This window comes from Haliaeetus albicilla, chromosome 18, assembly GCF_947461875.1.
Source record: "Haliaeetus albicilla chromosome 18, bHalAlb1.1, whole genome shotgun sequence".
NCBI lineage: Eukaryota > Metazoa > Chordata > Aves > Accipitriformes > Accipitridae > Haliaeetus > Haliaeetus albicilla.
The window spans coordinates 2,564,831-2,587,756 of NC_091500.1; the positions used below are offsets into that span (position 1 = coordinate 2,564,831).

The 22,926-nt window shown below is 37.7% G+C and overlaps 1 protein-coding gene across 4 annotated transcripts in view; it reads right to left on the bottom strand.

Moving 5' to 3' along the window:
* KIF13B (kinesin family member 13B) overlaps positions 1–22,926 on the bottom strand; it is a 129,671-nt gene that overhangs the window by 24,516 nt on the left and 82,229 nt on the right. For 2 of the 4 annotated variants that reach the window (XM_069805530.1, XM_069805529.1), the window contains exons 22-36: positions 22,135–22,305; positions 21,007–21,164; positions 19,617–19,749; positions 18,401–18,547; positions 15,822–15,851; positions 13,836–13,935; positions 13,373–13,499; positions 11,762–11,817; positions 10,331–10,455; positions 9,032–9,208; positions 7,350–7,442; positions 6,257–6,409; positions 5,177–5,254; positions 4,472–4,525; positions 3,481–3,501 (exon numbers count right to left, since the gene is read on the bottom strand). In XM_069805530.1, coding sequence (XP_069661631.1) covers positions 3,481–3,501; positions 4,472–4,525; positions 5,177–5,254; positions 6,257–6,409; positions 7,350–7,442; positions 9,032–9,208; positions 10,331–10,455; positions 11,762–11,817; positions 13,373–13,499; positions 13,836–13,935; positions 15,822–15,851; positions 18,401–18,547; positions 19,617–19,749; positions 21,007–21,164; positions 22,135–22,305 — 1,623 coding nt within the window. The remainder of the gene's footprint in view (positions 1–3,480; positions 3,502–4,471; positions 4,526–5,176; positions 5,255–6,256; positions 6,410–7,349; positions 7,443–9,031; positions 9,209–10,330; positions 10,456–11,761; positions 11,818–13,372; positions 13,500–13,835; positions 13,936–15,821; positions 15,852–18,400; positions 18,548–19,616; positions 19,750–21,006; positions 21,165–22,134; positions 22,306–22,926) is intronic. The other 2 variants (XM_069805532.1, XM_069805531.1) reach the window with 1 other exon arrangement.

Genomic DNA, 22,926 nt, shown 5'->3' on the forward strand with positions numbered 1-22,926 from the left:
AATTTTAAATATTTTGCCAGGTTAAATAAAATGAAGGTCCTGAGAACAGAAATGTGTACTTGAGAAAAGGATTTGTCTGGCCATATACTTAGGGCACGTTGGGTTTTTGAAAAACGCTTGCTTTGGGGAGAGTGGAAAGATCATCATTTTAGACTGAAGGACAGATTTGTTAGGGGTAATGTGAGCTTCAACTCTGAGGTGACAGCAAACCATTAAAAAGTAAGTAAATCAGGGCAACAGGTGGAGAAACATTTGCGAAAGAAAATACTGGAGACAACTGAAAGGGTCAACTGTTGTGCGAAGAATCTGCAGAGGCAAAAGGTAGTTCATGAATGATTGATTTTACTAAGCTGGATTGAAAGATAACCCATCTCAATCTCACAAAAAGAAAAAAATATAAGAATTATTAACTATATTAACTTGATGAAGTTCCCAAGTTTCACATATGCATGTTATATAGCACTCTCACATGATTGCTTTGTGCATTCACTACACTTAAAGTCTAAGCAATTGGTATTATTTAAGTGCTGTGAATCTCTATCAAGAAGGGTGGTGAGAGAAAAGAAGGAAGCTTGTAAATCATTTGCCCAGAGGAGCCATCATTTCATGAATATATTTAGTCTCTGCCAAGTGACCAAACAGAGGTCAAGTGACTTAATTTAACAAATCAAAAATAGACACCAGAAGAATGCATGTCCCTTGATGTATTTTGATATGGAGCTGTTTATGAAGTGTTTTATTTCTAGAATACCTTCTCCTTCTTCTCCTCTGCTTTCCCTTCTTTCACACATCCTCCATGAAAAACACCAGGGAATTTATTTCAGGTCAGTACTGACATGCACAAAATCTTTAGAGCAAATATGGGTGATCACTACCTAAGTCATCTGTAGGCTTTACCTGACAACAATTCTTTTCTTGAAGTTGACAGACCATTAAAAAGCTGCCACTGGGTAAAAGAAATGAATAGTTCTTGTGGTTTATTATTTTAGCAGTTCAGAAAAGGCTTAGGAAAAAGTGACCATGTAGCACTTACATATAAGCATTCAGCTGGGACAAAAGGCACTTGTTCTCGTGAACAGCAAGATTATTCAAATTGATCTACACGGTACCAATTTGGTGAAAAAACTCTGGTTCCCAGTAAAACCTGACAAAAAACCTTTCCCTGCAAAACTTAACAGTGGCACAATCTTGTCTTACTTGGCTTTTGGATACAAGGCTTTTGAGCTACAAACTACTGGACCTTGGGAAAGGAAGGATGACTGTCAAAGATAGAATGGCTATTGTGCAAAGTTATTTTAAGAACAACTCATGAAATTTTTAATCAGTATGTGATTATAGTCTATAGAAGACCAGTAAAACAAGTCAGAGGTCCCTTCCATTCTTTGTGCATCTGATTCATCCAGTTTAAGTCAACTGAATTTTAAACTTCCAACACAAGCCCCCTGAAACGTAAAAAATCCAGCTCCATATCTTACATCACTACTAAGAACTCTATACTCCTGCATTACCTGGCATGTGCTGATGTGCAAGGTGAAATAAAATTCATCTCATTCTCCCATAACGGTATCTGTAGTGATAACAGGAGTAAAAATTGGCTTTTTCTCATTTAAGCAAGCAGGTGTAACTTAGAGGAGAGACCAAATGCAGTCCTGTTAACCTAATATGAAACATCCATAAGACTGTCTTCTGAAGTAAATATTTCACATGAATGCATATCTCAGTGTGAGAGATATCACGCTCTTTGACAGCTCTCTGTGGTGTCAGTACACAGAGATATTCTTTAACATTTTTTCAAAATGTGCGAAACCCACACCTCTGCTCCAGTCCTGGAGGAGGGCTTTTCAAGCTCTTCATGGGGGTGTGACCACCCATCCATGTTTGTAGTAGCAAAGATTCAACTATGGCTGCAAGATGAATCCAGGTCCTAATTCGGGAAACTTCTGATCTGCCTGATTTTGTTGCACCACTACCATCTTTACTTCTTATTGTAACCTGTTTAATATTCTTGTTTACAGGGGAACGAGTCCTGGCTATTCATAGTGCTGAAGAATGAAGCAGTGCCCACATTCATAACTTGACCAATATGAATGATGCTTTACATAGAGGAATGAGACTCAAGAGCCCTTTCCACAAAGCTAAAAATCCATGGTAAAGATAGCAGGAATGCAAGGAATAATAATGTTAAAATTAGAGAGAAAAATGAAGTAATAGAATAAAAGTCAAGGAGAGGAATATTCTCAAATCTGTTGAGAGCTTCCACTAATACTGAAGTATGCAGGCTTAACAGATTAGTTTTGCACCCAGTTCAGGATGCCGTTACTATCCTGTGACGGATGTTTCTTATGATATAATAAACCACTTGTTTGAGATTAGCTTATTATAGTCACTTGTAAACAAAACCAAATTCCTGGTAAAATAACAATTTATGACTGCTGGAGAAGAGTTCTTTTTCACTAAATTTCTCTGCAAGTGACAAAGACTCTAACTTAGCTGAAACTCCGCCTATCAAGCCATTCTCAGATCCTTTCTGCTAAGATAGAGAGGACTGATATCACCAGTGTGCTTTATGATGCTTGTGTGCTATAGGAATATTTAAGAATTTGTTTAACATTTCATTGTGATTACAAAAGCTTTTGTTCATCTCCCTATGGAAACTGAACCAGAGATCCATTTGAAACCAGAAATTTCTAACAGGGGCATTTGCACCCCCCACGTCCCGAGTAACAAGTGCCTTGAAATGAAGCAATGCTGCAAGCAAGAAGGTAAACTACACAATCTCAGCTCCATGTTACAGTAGTACAGTGTGTTTGTCAGCGGCTACATCAACCATGGTAAAGAGCTGCGAAACCCCAAGCAAACCACTACCAATTAACTCTGGTTAACCAAAGCTTGGTACAACTAAGGGCACAAACCATCACTCCTCTGAGAGTTTTAACATGATACTAAGGATAAACATGTTTTCCATTGGCCCAGTATTAATTTAAAATCATTCTTTCATAGAAATCAAGAGTTGTTAACACTGAACTATCTGAAGCCATAAAGCCTGAGAAAGATTTGGAAGAAACTCTCAACTTTTATCTCATCTCCAGGCTAATGTACATATGACTGGCATATATTTGCTTGCTTTCATGTCTGTTTTTGGTTTTTTTGTTTGTTTGTTTGTTTTTTTCTGAGATGGGGCCATTTCTGAAATAACTTCACCCTGTCCAAAGAACTGTGAGAAATGGCATTAAATAGCTATAGCTCTGTAACAAACCATAATATGCACCCAAGAAGGAAAAACTTCTCTCATTTGTACCAGTTTCACACTGCATTAATGACAGGCTTTTCAATGGAAAAACACATTTGCTGTGTACTATGCAAATGAGACACCACCAGCAGCATCTTCAAAGCAGGAAGTAAAGCGTGTAAGTGAGCAAAATAAACTTTATAATGAGATAAAATTATTATCCCACTCATTAGGTGGACCTAATGCATTACCTCTGCTGGGACCTTTGGACTCTGAAACATGCAATGAGAGAAATCATTGAGGGGAAGGAAGGAGAAAAACAGAAATCATTAAGAACTCTGGTATTTAATTTTTGCTTTAAAAACCTACAATATTGAAACATCCCACAGTTCTCTCCAAACAGAAGTTGCTATAAGCACTTTATCACCTGCACATATTTTAGCATTCTCTACACGGAACAGATGTAGCAGATTTAGCAACCAATGCTAGAGCACTACATCAAAATTCTATTATTCCGTGCAACTGCATTACGCATTAAAATGCCTTGTCATCACTAGATACTCCCTTTTAAAATGACTACACGGTCACTGGGCAGAATATCTATCAGGAGAAAACCCTTCAGTTTATCTAGGACTTGGAAAATAAGTTTAAATTTAATCTTTCACTTTTAAAATAAATACTTTTGATCTATACTGTTGTTTTTACAGAGTGTAATGGGCTGAATGATCACCCACCACAAGATTAAGGCTGCTGGCTTCCCTCTGAAGGTCAGAGACTCTCTTCATAGGCCTCTATTCTGTCCTAGAGGTGAACTTGAACTTACATATGAACCCAGATTTGTCCCTTACCCAGAAGGTTTGCATCCACCCAGGTGAAAGCTTTGGAAGAGCTCTGAAGCTTGACAATGAGAAAACTTCCCGTGATGACAAATGCACTCCTGTGTGTTGGACAGCTATGTTTAATCTCGTCTGCTCAACTCAGGTCTGCCATTGTACATCCCACAGCGGTTGGCAGCAGTGCTGTGTGACTGACAAAGGCCTGGGAACTTTCACAGAGAGGTCTAGTGTAGCACATCCAAAGCTAGTTATGTCCTAGGAACAGTCCCAAGGATACAAGGAGCACATAGGTGTGCCCCATCTTTTACAGGTGTTTCCCACTTCTGCTGCTGTAACTGGTATAGTGTAGCCCCTGTAGCTGCCTTTTTTCTACAGAAGATTTCCCAGGAGACCTTCAGATACTTACCCGGTTACTGCTTAGGTTATAAGGGGGTGCTAAATCTTGGCGGCTTCCAGAAAGCTGAAATAGTTAAGACAAGCAGAATTATTTCTTAACAAAAACTTAAACAACTGATAAATATGCCTCTTGATAAACACAAGGAAAGGTGAAAATAAATAGTTTTGCGGTTAAAGCAGAACTGAAATCCAAGAGATGAAAGGTAAAATCCCGATTATTTACCTGGAAAGAGCCAGAATTTGACAAGTTTGATTACCAGCTCTATCAAAGGATTTCTTTCCAAATTTTGGACAATAGAAGTCTCATCTTTCTTACGCACAACACTGTTAAAAAGTTTAAGTTCAGTAAATACTTGTAACTTGCTTTCAAATCTTCTAAAGAAAAAAGAATCTTCAACTTGATAGCTAAATGAAAAAACCTCCAGAGTTCAGAAAAAAAAATGCAGAAGGTTCTTTTTATGTTGCTTTTTCAAATAGTCTGGATTTATGGGGGTGCTTTCAAGCATTCTAGCCTGTATGATGAAAGCATGGATATGTGCAGATTTTGTCTCCTCTTCGCAATTTACATGCTTACAAATAGCACAGACAAACAGAAGGGTCAAACTGCAGGAAATTTATTGCTATGCTCCATGACTCTGGCATCATAGGGATCTGTAGCTGAAAGACTGGACTTGCTGCCCTCAATATACTGCAGATGCCAGCATGGAATACTCACCCGGTTCACATTGGGAGAGCTCAGGCTCCTGCGGCAGAGTTTTCCTTTTCCCATTAGCTGCTCTTTTACAGCAACTTCCTGCCAATCACAGAGAAGCAAAACAAAGAAAATATACCTGTTTTGCAAGAATCCAAGCTCCAGTCATCCCAGGATAGTTTTGTCTGTACAAGAAAAATGTTTCTAAACAGCCTTATTGCACAGGCTCCTGTCTGTAAAGTCTACTGTAATCTAAAGCTTGCATGTAACGTGGCTAGAAGTGTTAAGAGTGGATAAACTTCAACATCTAGTATATTGCTGATTGGCACATGTAGGATTTTATAGCTAGTTCTGATTCTAGGAGATGACTGTTACAGAAGTGAAGACTAAGACTGCCTTTCCTAGCTGAGGTCCTATTTTAATCCTTTAAACTAATTATATATGACAGGGAACTTGCTTTCAATACTTAGACTGCATCACACTTCACCATTAATTTATAGTGGACAGGCAGATCCTCTGGCTTGTTTTGCATAAGTTTCTTTCGTGCTTGCATAATTTATATCCAGAAGAACAATTTTCAATAAATGTTTCTCTCTCCTGTATTTTTCCTGGTAAACAGATCAAGTTACAGTACTTAAGATTAACCCAATCAATGTCTTATTTATTGACAGAACGGGTTTGGTTACTTCAACGTAGAATATGGGAAAAATGACAAGAATTCTACTAGTAACTTCAGAACCCATTACTAAAGCCCAGGCTTCAGAAAGGAAAAGCTAATGCCACACAACTACTTTTTCTGAACCATAATTAGCATTGCATGGTCTTAAAAACAAACAAAGGATCCCATAATAGTGCATTTAACATAAAGCTCCCAGTCCCGTCCATCCATATTGCAGGTAGTTGAGTGAGAACATCTCTGTAAAGAGAGCTACATTTGCTTCTTTGGATGTTTGCCACACACACACTTTGTAAGGCTGAGGTATGCACTGAAGCGGTGTTTTTGGTTTGTTAGCCATTGTATGCACTTATGAGAACATTTGCATTGCCCTACACTGTTCTCAGTAAGCATATTCTCTGCTGTCTGCTACAGCCTTAAAAACAGACCTGGCGCAGACGATCCAAGGTGAGAATGTTCTCCACAGCCAGCACACTCCGCAAGTACTTCTCAATATAGGCTTCAGAGTCAGCTGAAGCTGCATCTTCAACATTTGCTGCCATTCTCGCTAGTGCCTCCCGCTCTTCAGCTCCTTGAGCATCCTAGGAAGACAAAAAGAAATGACAACCTTTTAAAATAAAATAAAAATCTCCCACATCAGTCCTGAAAAAAATGCATTTTTAAAACATGCAGGACAGATTCAACATTGTTTTCCCTTAAGCTCAGGGCAGATTCAGATGTCTTGTAACGAGGCTTATATTTAGAAATCTCCAACACTGAAAGAATTTGTGCCATGCCAACTGCATCGGTGCGCCTACCACTGTCACAGACATCTCAAGCTATATGTGGTTATTGTTCTTTTGGTTTTTTGGTTTTGAGAGTCTACAGTGAGAGACAGACATTGACTAGCAAAAGGGCTGCATTCAGATATTTTGTAATTGATAACACATTCAGGGCATTATCTATCCTGTGAGGAAAACAAAATTTCAAGTGACTTGCAAGGAAAAAATAGAACATTGCTTGAGAAACATTTCAACGCAGAGTGCTAAATACAGCAGAACATAAAAGACAGAATCAGGCAGCAATCAGACTTTTGGCTCTTCATGTGTTAATGTTTTTACAAGTGCTCTGATAGAGCATCTGTTTGGAAGGAAAGGATTATCATCTAACTAGGAACATGCTCAGGAATCAAGAGTTGCATAAAGACATTACTTAAAAAATGCCAAGTTGTTATTTTTTACATATTCTCATGCTCCCTACATTAGGCACTTCACCTACCCATCTTTATTCTCCTTTTTCTCTCTCTTTAAAATGTTTCTTCAAGGACCTGAGCAAATAGATGCTCACTCAACAAAATACATTGTGACCCTGGTAAGACATAGGTTGCTGCTAAGTCACAGCATGTAAAGGAATATGCTTAATCTTTTATAAGAACCATAGTTTATGCTTGCAGCAGCAAGAGCTAACATGCTCAAAATAAGGGAAAAATCAAGGAAGTTAGAGACTCTTAGCCAATTTCAGATACTCCGATTTCTTATTCACCTCTGGAATATTTGAGACTATCTCAAAAGTGACACCACAGCCAGGAATGGAACTTCGGTGAGACATTCTTCGGAGGAAACTCTGTGCAAAACCCTGTGGGGAGGCAAAAAAAAGGAAAATATTTCTTGCTTTAAGGAAAACATGGTTTAACATATTTCAACTGAAGTAAATACAGTTTACAAAGAAAGAAGTCTATGCCCAGGAGACTAGCCAATAAATATATAAGAGTCAAAGATTTTAACTTGGGAGACAAATCATTTGCTTGTCTGTATTTCAGATACAGAGAAAGTATTAAAATTCCTTCATTGCAAGGTGACTGCTTAACCAGCACACAAATCATTTGCTAGGTCTAGAAGTAGGGTGGGGTTTTTTTGGTAGAGCCCTAGGTGACTTGTCTTGAATATTGACAAGTACAGGCATTACATTCTTGACCAAAGAGATCGTTATGAAGAATGATTTAAGGGGGCATGGTCATTGTTTATGCTGACTTGGCGCCTTGCAGGGTTAAGAACTGGACTGTTGAATTAATGCAGAGATGAGTCATTCAAAGATGCTGCTGAGACGAACACCAGGGAAAGGTTATTGACGAGGATTTTTAGAAACCTAGCAAGAAAGCCAAAAATTCTGTGTCGAATAAAAGTAAAAAACATCATTGACTAAATCTGTAGAAAACACAGTTGATGAAGACTTAACACAATTGTAATTATTGGCATGCTCAATTTATCTATTGAACACACTCTTCCATTCTATACAACAAGAAATTCACTGTTCTGTTTCTGAGAAAAAGCTTTTGCCTGATCAAAGCACCAAGAACTGTAGTTCTTCTATTTCTAGCACTAAAAGCAGTTTAGAGTTGTCTACAGGGTTTCTGGGTGTGACCACACCTCTTCTGCTCTTGCTTCAGATCTTAACTACAGATGTGCAAACAGAATAACAATTCAGGCTTTCTGCTTTGTCATTATCACTGCTAGGGGAAGCTGGATTCTGAGACAACGCTGAACAAACTCTTCCTCACCATTTTTCTCAAGAATTAAATATTTTTCAGGACATGATTCTGCAAATGGAATGACAACCTTCTGCTTTCCATTTATCAAACATCCTGCTTTCACCTACACATTATCGTAAAAGCACAAGCCAATTGGAAAACATAAAAGACCAAGAGTGATTAACTTTGACAAATTACACAAGGAGACCTCTGCTTCAACTACTGCTAGTTTATCTCTAAAGATCTGGATGCATAAATAAAAATGGTTAGCAGTAACGTATGAACATACTATAGGAGTAGGGAAACACACAAGTTTCTTCTGATGCACAGTTTTTGCAAAACATGAACTCCAAGCTCATGAGAAGTTAACTCTTTCTACTTTCTCCAGTGATTGGGGATAAAACACTCAGTAGTTAATACAAGTAATACCAAATCTCTCGTACTTAGATGCCATTCAGCCTTTAAATAAAAGCTGCATTATCATCCACAATATACAAGATACTATGAAAATTACTTGGCAGCTTAAAGTCTCAATGCATGCCATTGATATGGTGCTTCCATTCAGGCAGAGATGAAGGTAGATACAAGAAAATAAGAGTCATAGCAGCAGCACACTGCACATATCACAGCCTTCCCCTCTTCAAGCAATAGTAAACATGGGGCAGAGTGAAAGTGTGGAGGATTATAAAAGGTATACCTGTCTGCCATACACATTAACACAAATGCGCTTGCGTAACACTAATTGCATTTCTGCAGGATGGCTGAGCTGGACAGTGGCTCTCACAATAAGGTAAACTCTTTCATCTGCTGCTGTTCCTTTACTGAGCTGGATACAGTCGTGGACTGTGGAATCCCATGAGGCTTCTGCTTTCACCTGCAAAGGAAAAAAAATGTATCCTCTAATAAGCATAATTAGGTGTATAATTAACTGTAATTAATTAAGCATAATTAACAAAAATACATAATACATAAATTTTGAGAGTCAGCTTCTCCATTTCACTCCCTATGAAGAAAAATCCCTGTGCTTTAGAAGAGGCCATTTAAAAATCAAGATCAGTTTGCCAAATGAAGACATTGGGATTAAAAATGCCAACTTGCTCAAACTCTGGAACATTTCCTCTTGAAAAAAAGATCTTTGAATACGCAGGATCATTGCAAATAAATTATAAAATATGCAGAACTACAGGACCATTTGGCCTAATTTATTGAGAGAAACCAGAGAGCAACAGAGATTGCAGTGAAAATCTTCCATCACACCACATAAACTCTCCTGTCTGTATTTGAGAAATAACTTTGCTGAAATATTTCTAGCAATACAGCAAAAGCTGGAATTTCTCTTCTTGAATGTTAAAATATAAGTATTACTGAAGACTTAAATGGTTTATCTTCAAGCCATAAGAAAAACAGCCTGGTAGCCGTCTTTCCAGGCTTTAAAAACAAAACAGAACAAAAAAACCTACCAAAACAATCAGGAATAAAGCTCCTCTAAAAATACAAAAGGAAATAAGTTTCAGAGCAAGGAGCAAAATTTTAAGTTAAAAAAATAAATCAGAGATTCTAAACCTAATAGCAAAAGTTATAAACCAACAATTATAAAGTTGTAAAACTATGAGCTATGTGGCAAACTGGAGTATAATGAACATAACAATGCAGAGGTAAATATGTTAATTGTAGCAACAGTTAGGATTGTTTGGTTTTTCAGCTGGGGGCTTTCATACTCTAATTTGCTCAGGGGTTTTCTTAAACATGAACTTAGAACCTCAAGCTTTTGTAATGCTTGGATTTAGATGAAGGAAGATCCTTGAGTTTTATTATTTTTCAAATCATGGTTATACTCCTAGCAAATGTTCCTTGAAAACACAAAGTCAGTCATATAAGAAACAAGTGTTGTATCCTTTGTATGCCATCTTTGATGCATTATTTTCACATCTGAATATATAAAAAGAACAATTAAAAGAATCCTAAACTAACTAAACTGGTCTGCATCTCTGCTTACCTCACTATCATGATGCTTCACAATCTGCAGTTCAAAGAATTCCTCCTCCTCTTCTGCAACAAGAGTAGCATCCCACCCACCCGCTTCTGGGTCATCAAGGTTATCCTGGGAACTGAAGTCATCAGCTAGAAAGAAAAGTGAATACAGAAGGTGAGGAGACGCAAAGCAATTATCCTTTTTAAAAACATCCAGCAAGTCATGAATTCACATTTTCATCACTAACTCCCCAGCTTGGCTACTTACACCCTACCTACAAAAGAAAAACTCCCTGCATTGTTCCACTTCAAAAAGAATCCCATTTCTATACAGAAAACATGCACAAAAATTTGGGTAACACAGACTCAAGCGTGCCTTATAAAGTCCTCTATTGTGTGGGAATGTCCCCCAGTTATAAACATCCCCTCCCTGCCCACAGGTGTATTTTCAGCACTACTGCTCAATCATACTAAGTACATTGCTCATTTGGTATTAGTTAGGTAGTGTGGTGGGTTTTTTTAAATAAAGATAAGCTGCTGGTTGAACAAGTAAAAATACAGTACGTTCAGATCATGATTAAACAAACCCTTAATCTGGTTTTTGAGAAGAAGCTCAAACTGTTCTGGCTCGAGTCCCTCACCATGAATGAATTATTAACTAGCTCCTCTCTGAAGCCATTTGATATCCGTGTGCTTTTTGAGGTGAACAAACCATAAATTTAAACAGCATTGCAGCAAAGACCTCCTCACAACAGGCAGAATGCCACCTCCCCACCCTCACCTGATGCTTCTAATACAAGTGTTAACCCTCTTTTAAACATCTTAACAAGGATTTGTTCAACTGATTAGGAACTGTTGGCTCCCTGGACTACTCAGGGGTTGCCACTTTCTTGGCTACAATCTCCCATCTTTGGTAGAAGTATCTGACAAATACATTGTTCAAACTGGATCTTGTATTTGGATGTACTGAAACATACATTGTTTAAAGAAACACTTATAATCACACTCTGTAAAACTAACTTGAGCTTATCATGCCTTTTTTTTTTTTGATATGCAGATGTTATTACCAGTGACCTCATGTTTTCTTCTAAGTCATCAGAAAAGAAATGATAGGATATAGCATCAATGCCATATCCTTGTGAGACCTCAGAAAGAACATTCCCCACAGTAATTTTTTCTTTACATTGGCTTTGCTGCTCACTCCCTTAGGTGTACTCATTTTACTTATTAAATATCTGCAAAATATTTGGATTATTAAAACTTATGGTTCCTTCCATATATAATGCTGTATATTTTGAAACATTAAAGAGTATGTTTCAGTGAAAAATGTGCACTCTCAAATTAATCTACCTGCCATTCCAGGCCTTTCTTCATTTTATTAGCTTGCTTAAATTCTATAATGTCATTGGTTGTACAAAATTTGTTTCAAAGTACTGTCATTTTAAGAAACACTTACCATTCAAGTCAAGGAAAATAACAGGAATGTGAGTTTCCATACCAGGCACAGGAGTCCTACAATGTAAGACAGAGACAATAGCGGCATTTAAACTAACGCAGATTTACCTAGCACACGTACCTTATGATACAAGCCCATAGTACATTACATTCAGTACAACTGTAATTTTAAGCCAGACCATTGATAACCTTGTCAAACAGATTTATTTTAATTTACTGTTGCAGATTCTGAGACTCAACTAGATTGGTATTTCTTTTATACCAGCTCTCTTAGAAGTATTATATTCTTCAGCCTCTGCTTTTAGAAATGTTTTCTCCCTCTCAAATGCTAATAGCAAAATTTAAGTTTATTTACTCTGACACACACATTTATTGAATGCAAATCCCTCTGCATTAGTGATGGAAGTGAAGACAGCAGAGTGAGAATCAGAAAATCCCATGTCAAAGTTTTTAAACTAACATTGATGCTGCCACACTACACAGTTATTACTCTTTCTTACAAAACACACATGCTTAAGAGTCAAAGCTGCCATTTAAGGCATCTTTCATATCATGGAAGAAAGGGTAACATAGGTGGTGTTTTATTTGTTTTTAAAATGAAATATTACATGGCCTACCACTTCTAAGCTATACAACATTAATAAGGAACTAAAAAGGTGACAGGAAGCACAAAAGACTTTAAGACTCCTTGTTGCAATCTTAGCTGTAAAAAGGGCTGTAGCCATCCCATGATGAACTTGGACTTGATGAATTTTATGGTGAACAAGAGCAAGCTGGAGTCTTAAGTAACATATAAGGTGCTTGAATCATACTGAACATTTCCTCTGGTGCAAATGTGTTCAAAACGGATTCTTCCTCAAGTAGGTTTCCTGCAGCTCTCCTGTTTTCAAACCTAGTCAAACACTTTGATGTGAAAGTTGACGGGCTTCCAACAAGCATTTGCCATTTTTATGTTTCAGAAGTACTAGCTTTAACAAACTTCAGCTTAAAATCCATGACACTCAATTCCATCAATAAATACTGTTAAAGGTTTGCTCAGAAAAAAATTTCAGAAAGTCGAAAGCAACTGAAGACAAGAGGTTTGAAGTGAAACAACCTTGCTTCCTTATCTGCAGTTGTTACTCACAGCTGCTACAGTACGGCAATCTCCGTCTAGTGTAGTTTACTATTTTTAATGTTTAGAAAATTACATGGAACACTTGCTGGCTAAACAGACTTTGCGCTCCAACCAGAAGCGCAACAAAATGCTCCTGTAGATGCAGTTTTATTATGATGGAGCAGCCTTTTAAGTGAATGAACTAGGTAATTAACATATTGGCTAATTTTTTTAAATGGTAAGTGCAGTGGTAATAAATATTGATTCTGTTTTTTCAGAAGGTCATAATTACACTCTGATCAATAATAGTATCGTTTATGAAATAGCATTTCTGGATTTCAGATATACAGCCTTATAAAATAATGTAAGCAAGGGGCCTAATTTTAACAACTTTGCTCATACAGTGTGTACAGAGGCCAGATTAAGGAAAGCAAAAAAATGGCAACAATCCAAGCCAGGAACAGACCATGCATCATTTTTACATTCGTTCTTGCATATGGCAATGTATGTTCATACCATTCTGCTGGAGCTCCAGGGATCCCACTGCCAGCAGAAGGAACCATTACAGCATTCCTTTCTTCAGTGAGTGTTAGCCTCATCTCTAAAAGCTGTGCCTCCCGATCTGCATCATCTTCTGTTTTATCTGGAGAAGCAGGACGTCAGTCAGGACAACAGAGAGCATTTCTTACTCAGTGCCTTTATCATGGGTTGATGTTCTTATACCATCCGTAACAGAATAAACCCCACTCTGCTCAGAAATTCCGCACACGAAGAAGAAACGCACAGTGTACAAGAACAATGAACAACTTTATATAGGTTTCTCTAACTTTAGTTTCACTGAAAGCAAATTACTGGTGAGTTCAGAGATTCAGCTTTCCATTAACTTCTTTTCTAAATTTTACAATATATTAAGATAAAAAGTGTGTGAACATGTCTCTCAACCTACCACTACTGTTACCTTTAATAGCATTTTGCTTACCAGGCTTCCCAACAAGTTTTTGCAATTGCTGATCAAGATACTCCTGACGCCTTGTTAAGGCACACAGCCATTTCCGACGCAGCCTTTCCAAATCCCTATCCTGTAAAGGGGAAATTAGTTGTGTTAAATATTGACCCAGGAAAGCCAAGGTTTCCTATTTGTGGCTTACACATTTCCTCAACCCTTCTGCTCATCCTGTACCCAAGAAGCAGATAAGAAAGACAGAGTAGACATCCAATGAATCACTTAGCTCTTCTCTTACTTTCTTTTGCATAGGACAACTTAAACAGAAACATAGAATAGTTGAGGCTGGAAGAGACCTCTGGAGATTGTCTAGTCCAACCCTGCTCTGTGCCTAAAGCAGGGTCAACCACAGCATCTTGCTCAGTCCTGTGTCCAGTTGGGATTTCAGTATCTCCAAGGATGGAAACCCCACAGCCTCTTCAGGGAGCTGTTCCAGTGTTCGACCAACACCATGGTTTTAAAAAAAAAAAAAAAAAAAAGCTTCTTTTGTGGAGTGGAGACTCATTGCCTCTTGTCCATTCACTGGATACCACTGAAAAGAGCCTGGCTCTGCCTTCTTTACCCCTTCCCATTCACATACCTTGACAAGATCCCACCTGAGCCTTTTCTTCTCCTCAAGGCTAAACAACCCCAGTTCTCTTAGCCTTTTTTCACAGGTCCAAACCCTTAACATTCCACATCTTATCTGAAGTATTTTTGCTTGCCAGCCTGAGGCATCTCTTTCCCTAGCTGTTATTCTGTACTACCCAGCTGAACAAACTTCAGTTTACACATCATCTTTGTCCCCAAACTAGCCTAGAACTCACTAGCCACTACTTTGTGGCAAAGCTGGAAACCCCAGTCCTTATCCATGACTTACCATTCACACTCGGTGTTTAGCAGCCTCATATTAGGAATCCATCCCTGCCTCGCATCATGCCAGTGTCCCTAGTTATGGCATTTGCAACTGAGCCTTTTAAAATATTTTTTCGTAAGTGCTCATGTCCTTCAAAAAAACCACCTCAGTATCCTTAAGAACATTCAATTCATTTGTCTCTGGTGTAGAAATGCTCAGAAATGATGAATGATACTCTACATGCAGCATGTTGGGTGCCACAAAGATGAGCTATCAGCTCTGGGATGCCTTCAGGCTAGCCTCTTTTACGGCACCAGCAGTTCAGATTCATTTCACATCAAACTATAACAAATACTTTGTCAAGAAAAATGGGTAGATGCGAGACTATAAACTACAGTTGTATTACTCACCCGCAGACCCCTACAAGCATGCCGGAATCTGTCAGAGAGCATTAAACCTAAATCTCTGGTTGCTCACGTTATACAAAGTTGAGATCTATAATGACGATGATGTCCTTTTGTTAAAGTTATTCACAAAAAGATGAAAAATATATCACAGATATTGTACCTCATCAGTTCCCCTTTAAGGTTCATGTTACTGTGACATTATATACAAAAAAATAGTGTGCTGATTTCAGTAGTTTTATCACTGCTGTCTTAGGGCTCCAGGAATAGAAACCCCATTGCTTGCCCAAGGGTTGATTACTGTGTGGTATATTCCAGCTCTCATACACATAGCACATTCATAACATGAAACAGCATGAAGTATTTTGACTGCATCTTTCAGCACTGCCATGCCTATTCTTGTTTTTAATGAGGACAATCAATCTAACCATAGTTTGTCAAGAAGGAAGACTCCTTCCCCCAGAACACCAAAATGAAAAGCAACTGGATCTTGCTTTGGAAATAAACATTAAGGCACCTTGTTCTTTCCCCTTCACCTCTCTAATCCACCATATGGCTTTGCACCACAACAATCTATGCAATTCTTAAGCTTTTAGTCTCTTCAGAAGACGGTCTCTCTGCATATCCAACTGGTACGGCAAAGATAAAATGCTGATCCTCCTCTAACATGTTTTAATCTGAAAATGTGTGAGTTTGTAAAAAGAGAGAATTTTAAATTTTTACCTGATAACTGTCCATTTCATCCTCTTCTTCCTAGGCCAAAACATGCAAAACCATGACATTAAATTTTTTTGATAGCAGGAAACACACTGAATGCAAAACGTGTAACTATTTTAAGCAATATTAGCAGTCTTACGTAAAAATCTGAGCTTAGCAATGGTATGATCATAGAATTAAAACACATTGACCTCCCAAAGATTTGCTGCTATCAGCTCATCTAAACATAAACTAGAACAACCCAACAATTATAATGGAGAAATTTCACAGAAATACAGCTATTAGAAATCTTCATAACTGGAAGCAAGTGGAATACTTAAATTGTCCTAAGAAAGAAATAGGAGTTATACCAAAACAACTTGAAACCTGTTGATCCTAGACAGCAGAGAAAAATGTGCTGTTTTACCTGTAAGAGTTAAGTATGAATGTTACAGCAAGCACTAAAAAAAAAAAAAAAAAAAAAAAAAAAAATCGAAGTCCACATAAAGGATTCAAGGTAAGCTTGCTGTAGCATTTAGAAGAGAAAAATTGTAAATGTCTAAGCCAATTGTTAGGGAGTTAGAATAACTCTGTCTGCCACACCAGGAGTTGCAACGCAGACCTTCGACATTTTGATTTCCATTATTTTCTGATGGGAGACACCACCTTTCATTCTCGACATTCATCACAAGCAGAGCCACTTGCAATGAACGTAAGCACAACTGCCACTACTGCACAGTGAACGGAAAAGCAATGAGGACTCTAATCCTCACTGAGTTACTACTTACCTATTTAAGTAATAACAAGCCACTGGAGTGTACTTCTGTATCTTAATAATGAAAGCAAAAACTTAGCTAAGCTGAAATTAAAAAGCCATACAGAAGAAGCATTTTCTTAGTTCAAGGTCTTTAGGAAATCTTTCACATTCCAGAGATACTAATTTACTTGAGATAGAGAAATGCTAATAAGGGGACTAAAAATCCAGGTGCTCAAGTCAGAATGCTATTGTAAGCAACAGGACTAATACAACATGGTTTTCAATAGCCCTTTCCCATGTGGGTTATCAGTGTCAGACACAACTCACTAGTCTCTCTCTCAAGCAGAGCTTAAGTCTTTCTTCTTGAAAGAACGTACTATTTTGTTGATTGCCAGCTCTGTCAGATACAGTCGAAACTGGTCCACAGATCAGAAATTCACTGGAGAAGAAAAAGGGCGAGACAGACAGGATGCTCACCTGGGACTTGTCCCCTTAACGAAACAGGCTAAAAGGGACATTTGTGTGTTGCAGGTATGTAATAGCTTTCAAGTAAAATTTGCAAGAATCAATCATTCTGTCTCAGGAGAGAAGAGTCCCTTAAGAAACTTGCTCCATTCAGAAGTAGGAGAGAAACAACAGTTTACTTGCTGTATAGGACATGGGTATCAGGGACTGCTGTGACGGAAGGGCAGCTAGGAAGCCTGCAGGCAGAGTCACTAGAAGAAGCATAATGGGGAATACAAGCAATAATGTGCCTAGGATGCTGATGAAAAGTGAGATTTCTGCAAAGGTGGAAAAAAAATCCCCCTTTTAGTACCCCTGACACACAAGGGGCAAGGGACTGCTAAGGTTAGGAGACAACAAAACCCCAACTATTTCAGACCTCAAAGGGAAAAACAATACTTATTAAGCAAAAAAGGGGAGCAGACATGAATCGAATCATACTCTGTCAAAAGGGTAAACATTATGGAAAGCTGGGAGATGTCCCAAAAACTACCTGACATTTAGTTGGCCTTGTCTCAAGCAGGGCAGCTAATCAAGCAAGTCCGGAGACTTGCTTGTTCTGTTGCTCCAGATTTTGGCTTGCTAACTCAGAGAAGTGACTAAATTTTAATTTAGCTGTTGGGGGGAAAAGTCAAACTGCACTAGAAACTGATAGAAGTATCTCAGAAAGACAATCCTTAAAAACAGATCAATATACTTGCAGTTTAAGATGAGATGCAGTGCTTCTGAGGTTGTCAAACAGCTGGCTAACATATATTATAGGCCAACAACTGGCTCATATAATTCTAACATTTGTAACTCAACACTATTTGAATCTATGTTCCATTGATTTATTTTAATTAGAATACTTATTTAAAATTGCTGCCATATCTAATATTTGAAGTAAAATCTACTGAAAAAAATCCTAATAAATTTTAGAAACTTTGGCATTTTTTCTTTTTTTCTTTGAATGGTGTGTTAAGGCTGTGCTGCTTTTAAGGATAGGAAAAAAAAACCCAAACCCAGAAGAGACATGGAAGGTAGTCTTACAAATATTATTTTTACCATGGAAAATGATTTTTGATTAAGAGGAAGATCTTTCACAACACGTTTTGAAAGACAGAGGTTTTGATTCAAGCTGTCCTGAATAATCCCTAAAACCACCATCAAAGCAATTCTGACAATTCTTCTTGACATTGCTTTATATGTTTAAGAAGTAGGTTCAAAAAAACATTCCCCAAAACCAAACTAAAACTTGAAACAAATGGAGTTGCCGCCAACTGCAACAAACTTAGGACATCATTTTATGCTTTTACATGTCTTGGAATTTGCGATGATAGCTGACAGGAAATATTCAGACTCTTACCTGATAATTTTCAGGTACTTTTTGTGACTTTACATGTTTTATTTGAACACACCCAATGCCAACAGATAATATTGATTCCTCCATCAGTGGCAAGGTTCCAGATTCCTGTACAGATCTCACTTCAACCTGAATTCGTCGAGATTGCCCCTGCCCAAAAGAACAATTTGAAATGCTTGGGGGGAAAAAAAAAAGAAAAAGGAAAAAAAAAAAGGAAAAAAAAAAAAAAAGAGTATAAAATGCTGAAAGCTTAATAATAGAGAGACCTCTACTGGCAGTTATTTGCAACCAACATTATATTTTTATTTTGTGAAGAACAAAGTGGTGAGTACTGCAATCACAATGACCCAGTGTTCAAGAGATACCCCTTCTGTTGCAAGGATTTATGTTTACAGGATTTATGTATTTACAGAAAAAAAAAGTTCAGCATTCAGCAACTCCCCAGTTGACTTTTCGGGAGGGTTTTCAAAACATACACTTATAGGATTTTATTTTTAATACTTCTGAAGGAGGGAAATAGGATCTCTTCCCCACCTACAAAAGAGGAGAGAAAACAGTCTAATTTGCTGAGCTTCCAGAATCTCAGTGAACTTTTCCTGACTCTAGTCTCCTTGACTGAAAATTCTTACCCACTTGTGTTATCAGTGCAGTAAAGTAACTGTTCTTTAGTAAAACCCGAAGGGGGGGGGAAAAAAAAAAAAAAAAAAAATCAAAGGAGTTGGGGAGTTCAGAGGTACAGCCTGTATCTAACTTTTACTAATTCCTAGTGTTCTCTAGAAAACAGCTTATCACTTAAAAACGTTAACTACTCAGTTAAGCATTAACAATTTAATGCGTGTAGAATTCAAAGAACAAAGGAGTGGTTGGCTGGAAGGATCAAATAAAGGAGAACTCTGGACCTCTTTAAAAAATAATTAAGTTCAGTTGAGACTGACGTCCTTTCTACCTGGTGCTATCACAGAACAGGGAACAGAACATAGCAAAAAGATTACAGGTAAGCCTTTGATCACCTTTACATCAGAGCTTATGCACACTGGCAGTTTCACAAAACACAGAGGGACTTCACTTTCTTCCACTTTATGTCTGTTTTACACAATATCATATTTTGTGTCTAAGCTTGACAGTTCCTTGGACACCATCCCTTTACCATACAAAATAGAAGCTTTTTAACTTTCCGCAGGCTCTTTTCACAGCCAAAATCCTGTACATGCCACCTTACCTGTCTGAGCTGGAAAATGCCTCCTGTGCACACATCCTTGGCAGGAGTCACCTCAACTGGGCAGTATTCCCCATTCTCATTCAGCTCTAGAATTTGAACCCAGAGTTCTACTTTTCTTGTTACTTCACTCCACCTGCAAAACATGTCAAATACTGTCTCTTTCTTTTTTCCCCCCCCAAAGAAAAAGAAATAAAACCCCCAAAGCATTAGCTCAGACTGCAGATTGAAACAGCAAAGGAACACTTCAATATATAAACCATTTGTGAATATACAGAGTTACTAGTTGTGCAGTGCTTATAAATTTTACTGACAGCTACTTTAGTCAAACATCAAACCCAAGCCTTTTCTTGATTCCAACACAAAAACCAATTCCACTTTATTCTAACATTTAAGCTCTGGTCTCAACTACTGCCACAGAAGCCCAGTGTTGTCAGTGCAATCAGATTCACACAGAAGACAGCAAAATGAAATATGACATTGTCTCACAAGCTTTCAAGATTCAGGGCACTTTCCTGAACTTCGTCATACTATTAGCTTCTCTCCAATTCTTCCAAGAGCTTAAATAAGAAACAGCCACTTTTGTAGTACTTCAAAATTAAAAAGGAAGGAGGTACTTACTATTCACCTACCAAACGTAACCCACTATTTTATAGCATCCTTTTTCCATCTCCTCTTTTGCCATACTTCCATGACTTTTCTTTTAAACTTCCCTATATCTAGCTTAATACTCAATGTGCTCAACACAAACTTAGGCTGGAAGTAAAAAGAGAAATAACTGCCAATAAATTAAGGTGCAGAGCTGCCTTCTAATTGGAGAGGCAAAACAACTTACATTTAAGAAAATGCTACTACGCTTACTTTGGAGACAACAAACGGCTGCCAGCAAAAAAGCAACCCCCTTCAGTCTGAATTACCATACTGTTGCATATTTACTCCAATTGAAGTAATCAGCAATACAGCTTTTCCAATGGAAGCATTACAGTGATGACATTCCATGGCCAAGAATGAATTGGAGTCAGACCTTGAATAAATATATCAGCGTACAGTGAGAACATCATCTTGCTGTTTCAGACTTGATAGCTCTTTCTGGCGCAAGCTAGCATAACAACATAAAGGAAAATAATCAGCTTGCTCTTTTGTAAAACACTATTTATGCACTTGAGCTTGCCTAAACAAAGGACTTCAAAATTTTTGAAGTTTTACCACTTTTAATTTGAAACAGAGATGGGCATTTCTCCTCTTTCACTTTTTTAAAGCCTACTGACACATCACATGGTGTTATATAGTCTCAGAGATAGAGTCTCAAACACTTGTTCAGTTGTCTTCAGTTCAAAGTTTCAGGCAGTGATTTTCCAAAATTCTAAACCAAGGATCTATTTGCCATATTTACCTGTCACGAAGGCTGCGTGTTTTGGCTTGAATTATTCCCAAATCCCACAAGGCTGGATTTTTACGGTCACCACTCTGCTTGTGTCCATATACTTCAATTGCCAAAGCACCATCATAAAGATGTTCCATGAAGTCTTCAGAAATATTTACAGAAACTTCCTGCATGTAAGCAACAAGTTGGTTGATTACTGTGATTACATGATGACTTAGGCTTAAAGATTTACTGTCTTGACTTTCATATAAGCATGTAGTAAAGTCACCATGGTCTCCAAGACACAATATAGAGGAAAGGAAGAACTGTCACTTCAGTTTGTAAAATCAGGAGGCAAGGCAAAGATACATGATTTGCTGAAGATTAAAGTCTATAAAGAGCTGAAAAATGACCGCATGCTGTTCCAAGTCCTGAGCCAATGGTTCAAAAAAAAAGAAAAACCAATATCATATGTTCTAATGTTCAGACTCAGAAAATCAAAACTCAACAGAAGATATTATATCTATTTTACAAATGGTAAAGTTACAATGGTAAGTGGAATAAATTGTTCAGTGTAATGACAAATGATAGAAAGAACAAGATGAGAACTCAGGTGATTGGCTGGCATTCATCTAAGCTGATTTTAGATATCTCTATTAAAGATGCCTCCACTCAGACAGTTGTTTGAAAGTCAATAAGAAAAAATAGTCTGTTCTAAGGTATACGACCTAACTTCAACATCTACATGAGGATAACAGGCATCACGTCCCAGGAGTGGGACATTTCTCTCCACTACATCAGAGTGTAGAGTGATCAGCTCAGATACGGATGTCAAATGTACTCAGACGAATATCACTCTTCCATTCACACTCAGCAGCATTTTTACTGTGGGTAAACTCCAACGTAAGTCTCTCTGCTGAACAGATTGCTTTCCTTTATTAATCTACTTCTTCACCTTCTGTGATTTTTGTACAAGTGAACAGTGTAGTATAACCAAACTTATATGGACTCTGAAGATGTTTCAAGTTCTTTTAAAAAATGGAATTAGGGTATCAGCCTCACAAAGTACAATAATGAGAGCAAAAAGGCAACTGTTGTGCAAGCATAGGCCTGCTTTTTCTGCCTCCAGTTTCATTAATAAAATAGAAAAAAATTTACATTGCAGTGATCGAAGACAACCATGCACCGTGGCTCCTTGCTGACGGAAGATACGGAAGGATCCACCTCAGGTGCAACATTAACTGGCTCCAGTTGATCCCAGAATGTATATTTGCAGAACACAAAGTTGGAGAGGTGCTGTGGCAAACCTGTAGCCTGGAGTATTTTAATCTAGAAAAGAGATGAGAAACAAAGGAAAAGCACTTATTCATAGAACTAAAAATATCTCCTGTTAGAACAATGTTGTTCTGTTCCACTGCAAAGGATTAAAAAAAAAAAAAAAAAAAAAGGCAGCAAAATAAAGAACTTTACAAAATACAAATTTCTGCATTGATATACATTGGAGACAATATTTTGAGTGCATCAGCTGAACATCACCACTAGATGTCACCGGGCACATATTTCTTGGGAGTGAAAACTAAATGTATTAATTTTACAAACACACCAAAACATTTTCTTCATTTTTAATGGTGAGATGCACAAAAAACATTGTAATTAAAGGGGAATACAATAAAAATCTCACACTTCTACCAAAACTGGCTCCTTTATTCTGCAAAATCCTTAAGATACTACTTGTCCTTATCCTGTGATGCTAGAAACAATACAAAAATAACCCCCAAAATACAAAAGTGGCCTGCCCCTCTTTTTCAAAATCAAGGCCAAATAGAAACAAAATGTTTTGGATAACCTTCTGAGCCATCATATTAACCATACTATTTAATAAACTTCTACTCTCGATTTGTCAAATTAAGATCAAATTAGTTAGACTTCAATACCAAGGCAGCACTCAAG